The sequence below is a fragment of the Pseudophryne corroboree genome, chromosome 6 (genome assembly GCF_028390025.1).
Source record: "Pseudophryne corroboree isolate aPseCor3 chromosome 6, aPseCor3.hap2, whole genome shotgun sequence".
Lineage (NCBI taxonomy): Eukaryota > Metazoa > Chordata > Amphibia > Anura > Myobatrachidae > Pseudophryne > Pseudophryne corroboree.
In genome coordinates this window covers 518,945,605-518,953,245 of record NC_086449.1, presented here as the reverse complement: position 1 = coordinate 518,953,245, position 7,641 = coordinate 518,945,605, and the positions used below count along the sequence as shown (strand labels likewise).

General features: G+C 40.8%; 1 protein-coding gene across 1 annotated transcript; it reads right to left on the bottom strand.

Moving 5' to 3' along the window:
* Window positions 1-3,225: 3,225 nt before the first annotated feature.
* LRRC10 (leucine rich repeat containing 10) lies at window positions 3,226-4,424 on the bottom strand. Its single transcript, XM_063930486.1, has one exon. It carries the CDS (start codon window positions 4,142-4,144, stop codon window positions 3,278-3,280), a length of 867 nt encoding a protein of 288 aa, XP_063786556.1. The 5' UTR covers window positions 4,145-4,424; the 3' UTR covers window positions 3,226-3,277.
* Between the last annotated feature and the right edge of the window lie 3,217 nt (window positions 4,425-7,641).

Genomic DNA, 7,641 nt, shown 5'->3' with positions numbered 1-7,641 from the left:
AGAGAAAGTTATAACAATAATGTAACAAACATGTGGCTTCTCACTGAGATCAATCATTCACAGAATTCATGAGATTAATATTATCTAGGAGTACAGAGGCAGCATGTACTCCGAGAAATAGGAGAGTCCCAACAGCAAATGGTTTAGCTTGAGGAAAAATGATTAGCTTATCTCTTAAGGGCTATTTGTACCGGGCGTCCCCGGTAAGATCCAGTAATGCCCTTTTGATGGATAAATGATTCTAGCAGACTGCCCTAATGGGAGCTATTCCCGTATGCTGGGAAATAGCTCTGCTTTAACCGGCTTTATTTCCAGGGATCTCCCGTGAGCTGGTAGAAATCCTTTAAAGTGCCCACTTACGTGCAGTTAGGAGTAACAGGTCCCTTGCCGTTAATTGCTTAATTAGCAGAGCAGAAAGTACTTGCCGTGCAGCGAAGTTTTTCCAGAATGGGCAGGTGTGAAGAGATGAATGAGCACACTGGAGCTGAAGTGTCCGTGCTCGGCAACCGCCGCTGGCAGCAGGGGAAAGCCGCTCAGTGAGAAGCGCTGATCGGAGCCGTCCGTAGTGGATGCTTGAAATGCCGGAGTTCAATGGGTCAGCAATCAGAGGGATGGTGGGAGGAGCCTAACGCGTTTCGTCACGATTACGTGACTTTTTCAAAGGAATATTCCTTTGAAAAAGTCACGTAATCGTGACGAAACGCGTTAGGCTCCTCCCACCATCCCTCTGATTGCTGACCCATTGAACTCCGGCATTTCAAGCATCCACTACGGACGGCTCCGATCAGCGCTTCTCACTGAGCGGCTTTCCCCTGCTGCCAGCGGCGGTTGCCGAGCACGGACACTTCAGCTCCAGTGTGCTCATTCATCTCTTCACACCTGCCCATTCTGGAAAAACTTCGCTGCACGGCAAGTACTTTCTGCTCTGCTAATTAAGCAATTAACGGCAAGGGACCTGTTACTCCTAACTGCACGTAAGTGGGCACTTTAAAGGATTTCTACCAGCTCACGGGAGATCCCTGGAAATAAAGCCGGTTAAAGCAGAGCTATTTCCCAGCATACGGGAATAGCTCCCATTAGGGCAGTCTGCTAGAATCATTTATCCATCAAAAGGGCATTACTGGATCTTACCGGGGACGCCCGGTACAAATAGCCCTTAAGAGATAAGCTAATCATTTTTCCTCAAGCTAAACCATTTGCTGTTGGGACTCTCCTATTTCTCGGAGTACATGCTGCCTCTGTACTCCTAGATAATATTAATCTCATGAATTCTGTGAATGATTGATCTCAGTGAGAAGCCACATGTTTGTTACATTATTGTTATAACTTTCTCTCATAATCATCTAATAATTGTATCAATGCTGCTACTTGTTGTTTGATATTTAGGGTCAGCTCAGAGTACACCTATATAATCAATATTTCAGGATATTGTGCTAATTTCATTGGTATATTTATATTTTAAATAAACAATTTTTATTATCATTTTTGTGTTTGTCAGCTCTCCATTAACCAGGTTGGTTTTTTTTTTTTTTGGCCACATTACAAGCGCAGCCAATTCTTCTTCCCATGTTCTCAGTAATCAATTAAGCATATACACAATGCTTTTTTGGCAGCGCTCGTGATGTTGCTTTAAAAACTATCCGATTAGGCGCTTCTAGCAGATTTTGTGTAGTTTTACAACTGACACCCAGCTGCTATTGAGAGTAAGAAACCAACAACCCATTCCTTATCACACAAAGTGAGAGACTTGGACAGTGATATAGTTATTGTCACACCCTGCAGGTTGCATTACAGACTGTAGTGAGGGGACATGAACTCACCAAACCAGGAATTGTACTACTTCCATTTGGCTTTCCTAACAAAGAGAGACATATTGCTTTGCTAACTAAAAATGCAACTGCCACCTGGAGGACACTAGAAATATTGCCAAGGTTCATTTATTTAATATTGTACTACATGCAAAATAGGCAAAAGGGAGAATAGAATTTGAAGAGAGAACATTGCCAATGTGAGGATTCCTTTGTTCGGGATGCGGTTATGTGACCGGCAGTCAGAAGGTTTCCATTCACCGTGGTTGTGAGAAAAATATGCTGGAAACCTAAAGCATAATATCAACTGTTGGCTTTGGCACCTGAATAAATCCCGTGACTGGATTGGAACAGATGAACTCCGTCTTAATATATATTCTTTCTTTGATGTAAGGAATTCATTCATTTTGTGTGTGAACATTCTGTAATTAGCGCCATTTGGTGTACCACTGTGGGCATATCTGGCAGTGTGGGGGCATATCTGGCAGTGTGGGGGCATATCTGGCAGTGTGGGGGCATATCTGGCACTGTGGGGCATATCTGGCACTGTGGGCATATCTGGCAGTGTGGGGGCATATCTGGCAGTGGGGGCATATCTGGCACTGTGGGGGCATATCTGGCAGTATGAGGGCATATCTGGCAGTATGAGGGCATATCTGGCACTGAGGGCTGTGTACGGCTAGAGCTGCATTTCCCACCCTAGGCTTATACTCGAGTCAATAAGTTTTCCCAGGTTTTTGTGGTAGAATTAGGTGCCTCGGCTTATATTCGGGTCGACTTATACTCGAGTATATACGGTATATGTTTTTGAATACATTATGGTCATCCTATATTTTGCTTTGCTAGTCCAACTAGATACAGACTGTTAGTGTTTTTCATCATGATATAAGAAAAATTGCTTTCATTTTGAGAAAATTTATTGAAAAGCCTATATAATGCTTGTGCTTATTTTCCAGCTTCAGAGGTTAAGAGACCGTACATACACTTGTGTTTTTAGGCCTTGCCAGATTTATTATACAATTCAAATAACACAGAGTTATATAACATTGTCAGGCGGTCACTAAGCTTTATTAGTCTGCAGTGTTTTAGGAATGCATATTAAACTGATTTTAATGCAACGTAACTGAATAACCTATTTACATGTAAACACTGTTTGAATGTATGACCATTAGCAGTTTCAGTTAGATATGTTAAATAAAACACTATTTTATATTACAACTTTAACAGAATTACCTTAATTGTGTTTATGCATTAGAAAATACAAGTAGATGTAAGGAAAATGATTCCATGCATAATGACATGTAAATACATAAAATACAATATGCTAACTTATACTTGAATGATTGTCCATACCTATATATATATATATATATATATATATATATATATATATATACATATACATATACATACACACACGCGCGCACACACACACACACACTAACAGTCATGAAATATACTTAGTTAAATTAAGAAGTTGTGTCTTCTGTGTTATCATTTGTCTGAGTTGTAGGGTCATTTGGCACTGTTAGTTGTTGTGTCTCTTTACTTTCTGTAGCCTTTTCAATCTCCACTACCATCTCAGACCTCTTCTTTGGCTCTGGGGTCTCTTCGGACCATCTGCCAACTCTCCGAACTCCTTTAGCTACTTTGGGAGCATTCCGACATGGATTATGATCATAGATGACAAGCTTAAGACCTGACATGAGCTTCAAACTTGGGAAAAATTTAATACCATTTCTGTCTACATCAATAACCTCTATGAAAGGCATTTCCAGTAAAACTGGTGGAAATTCTGTGAGGAGATTCCCAGACATCCAGATACTGCGTAATTCTTTTAGGTTTTTTAGCGCCATTGGAATATTGCGTATTGGGTTGGAACCAGCATGAAGTGTCTTTAGAAGGGTCAGTTCACAGATGACATCAGGCAAATGTGTCAGATAATTAGACTCAATCCAAAGGGTATGCAGGTTCTTGAGGAAACTTAGCTCCTGTGGAAGGTCTCTGATGTGATTATTTCCAAGGTATAATATACACAGTTGCTTTAAACTACATACACATAATGGAAGTGCTTTAAAGTTGTTGAAGTCCAAGGCTAGAATCTGGAGGTTCTGAAGTAGTTCCAGCTCTGGAGGAAGGCTGTTTAAGTTGTTGTCACTCAGGTACAGCTTGATGAGTTCTGTAAAAGCACATACTCTTAGTGGAAATATCCTTAGCTGCATGCTGCTCAAGTCTACCATCTTATCTATAGGCATTTCTTCCAGATCTCCTAAAAGGTATTTTTGGCAGCTATTAGATGGAATGAATGCAATAATTCCTCTAATTGTATTGCCCATCTTCTATGTGTTTCACAGAAGCTTCGTGCGCTGAGACGTCTTACTATTCTGGAACTATAGTTTCTGGAGGCTGGTGTGAGTGACATTTCAGTCGTTCCATTACAATACATTGTTTACATGGTAACTGTGATTAATCTCAAGAGTTGTGAAATGTTACTGATAACTGAAAGAGCGTCTGGTGATGGGACGGACAGACGTGGCTATAAAGAGAATTTCTCCCTTGTCTGCAAAGTCTGTCCAACTGTAACAGCAATATGAATCTATAAAACATTGAATGTTCTGTTCCTGGCGGACATTCCTATGAAAAATCCAGAGGAAAGGAATAAAATATGATCTGACATGCACGTTGTGATTTATGGAGGTATCTACATCCTTATAATAAACTTTGGAAAATGCAGGATTTTAAAATCTGGATTCATCTTAACTAAACATTACAACATTTAAAACACTAGCAAAAAAATCCAGATGTTATCGGACGCTGTTTAGAATACCTGTCATGGATTGAAAATAGCTGAAAGGCTAATGGCTGTGTAATTGAACGAGTTTGTAGACAATCAAATGCACTAATGCACGCAGGCTCCTTCTCATCTCAAGTGCAAACTGAAGGACTTTTGAAAATACATGTACAATATCAGGCATTATTATTGTATACTTATCCAAAGGATGAAGACAACTTCAAAGGATACTATTCTGACTTACATTTTCCATCTGCCATCTTTTTTTTATTTTTAAATGTCAGATCTAATCGTAAAAATACAATAAAAAACATGTTTTTTTTTAATGTCATCCTAACCTGGATTTTTATATAAAACCATGTAACTGAAGGCCTGCATTTCGCAACCTAAGTATTAGAGTTTACATACATGTGCAGAAACGTGGGCATATGTACAGTTTCATGTAACCTGAAGAATTGGAATAGGAGCATATATTGAGTTGAGTAGAAAACGGTTATGCACAAGTAAGTGTAGCATGATCCCTGGAGATGTAGCCTAGTTAGAATTGGTTGGGGCACAAGAGAAGCAAATTAGAAGGTGTATCTCTTGTTGGCCAAAAGATATGACATTGATGACAACATCAATATATACATTTACTGTGTTTTTGTGAAAAATAAATTATCTCGAGAAATACATAAAAGATTTTTGCATCTCAGTGCTTAAATAATCAGGTAAGCATTGAACTACTGATTTACAATATGCATGTACAAAGTTGTGTCCCGTAATTTATGTAATGACAGTATGTAAATTAAGTTGTAGATAATGTGCCTTATTCAGGTTTCTTAGCAATCCAAAAAGCACACTAATGGGCAAAACCATGTTGCACTGCAGGTGGGGCAGATGTAACATGTGCAGAGAGAGTTAGATTTGGGTGTGGTATGTTCAAACTGAAATCTAAATGACAGTGTAAAAAGAGCAGCCAGTATTTATTTACCCTGCACAGAAACAATATAACCCACCCAAATCTAACTATCTCTACACGTTACATCTGCCCCACCTGCAGTGCACATGGTTTTGCCCATTAGTCTGCTAACAAAACTGAATAACCCCCATGGGCCTAATTCAGTAAGAATTGCAATTGCAAAGTTGCTTGCAATGCAAATGCAGGAGGAGGTGCATACAGTGTCAGACTGCGGCATGAAGGGCCCACTGGGGGAATGGATTTGTAGGGGCCCTTATATAGGGGTGTGGCTAGTCTCCAGAGGTTTAGCTAAGCATTACAGAGTGCAGTAAATACTGCTAGTGCATGTATGATAATGCAGCATATTAATAACAGCAATGCACTGTAGAGAATACACCATAGTCCTGTGCAGTATAATGTAACATATGTATAATTCAAGTGCACAGTGTGGAACCTGATCCCTAGAGGAGGAGGTGGGGGGGCCCCAGGCAATGGGGCCCACTGGGGGTTTCTCTTGTACCCCTGTGGGCCAGTCCAACACTGGTTGCATACCACCTCCTTCCTGCATTTGCGATGCATCACTCAGGCTTGAAATTGCAGTGCGGCTTGTGAGACCAAGGAAGTTGACATCCGGGACGCAGTCCTTGGCCTTGCCACTCCTGGAAAACATGGGTGACAACCCCGTTTTCCTCAATGCTGGCCGCCCCAGCCCATATACCGCCCTCCGAATGCCTCTGTTTGTCAAATTAGGCAGACACATTTGCATCCCTGCAATGCGATTGCAGGACCCATTTTGCGCATGCGCAGTTTCCTGACCACAGTGATCCTTACTGAATTAGGCCCATATTTAGGTAGCAGAGAGACTTTCTTCTTTTTTTTTTATATACAAGTAACGCACATGACATTTCTAAATGTAAAATGTTGTAAATGAAGGTTGAAGGAAGCCACATAATTAATCATTATTAGAAATCATCTATTCTAAAGGTCAGAATGACCCTTTGTAACATATTGGATTTCAACAGTACAAAACAGGTTGATAACTAAACCATTCCAACATGAGTAAACAAATACAACAAAAAATAAATTAAGCACATAGATCTAAAGTGTGTACTTGCCCAGGGACAGTTACCAGACATTAATATGCTGACAAAAATGAGTATTCCCCCACAATAAAGGACTTTAGGGTTCACTAAGTAACATTGCATAAGAACTCTCAACTTTATCTCTCTCCAAGGTTTGATACAGCTCCTCCTCCTCCATCTCTCTACTTTATCTCTCTCCAAGGCTTGATACAGCTCCCCCACAACCTTTACACTGAATGTCCATTACACTAACCTATTTTATTTCTTCCAGTGAATACAGAGCTTATCTGTGCCTGCTGTTACTCGGAGCTGATACACCAGCCTGCCTTGGTATTTTTGACATGCTAGAAGCCAACTGCTCTACCTGTGGGCCAGCTCCATGTGCCACCTTCCCAATACCTCAGCGAGGGTTAAATAAATCACATTTACTTGTATTGTATGAACACACACACACACACACACACACACACACACACACACACACACTTACTTACTTACTTACTTACTTACTTACTTACTTACTTCACCAGCATCAGTATCTGTCATTTCGATACACTATCCCCACTGGTGAGCTACACTTATCTCTCTTATACCCATGTTGCAGGATATAAACTCAGTGACTTTCTGCTTTTGGTAGGTACACAATACATCAAAGTCTATGGAGATGTACCAGTTACTCTTTGGTCAGTTCACACTCCTCTGCATCTTCTTTGCTACTGGTCTACACTGTCCTGTGTCTAGTCCAGCCTGTTGCCATTACCCTGAGCCAAGACAAACCGGGTTACAGCCGACAACCACACTGAATTGCAACTGCGTTTGTTACACTCTTTAGGTTGTCATTATTCATTGTGGATGCAATGTGTGACATGGCTCTAGTCTAGTGTGTCCAGAACTAATTCAACCCAGAGGGATGATTACTGGACGCATAAATAGGGACCACCACAGTAGCAGTGTTGATGACCTTGCCTTGTGACGGGATGCGGTCAACATCCCGCTGGACGGGATCCCGGCGGTCGAAAT

What these genes read in the sequence shown, in the direction of transcription:
- LRRC10 (XM_063930486.1), bottom strand. Translation starts at nt 4,144, where the DNA reads ATGGGCAATACAATTAGAGGAATTATTGCATTCATTCCATCTAATAGC.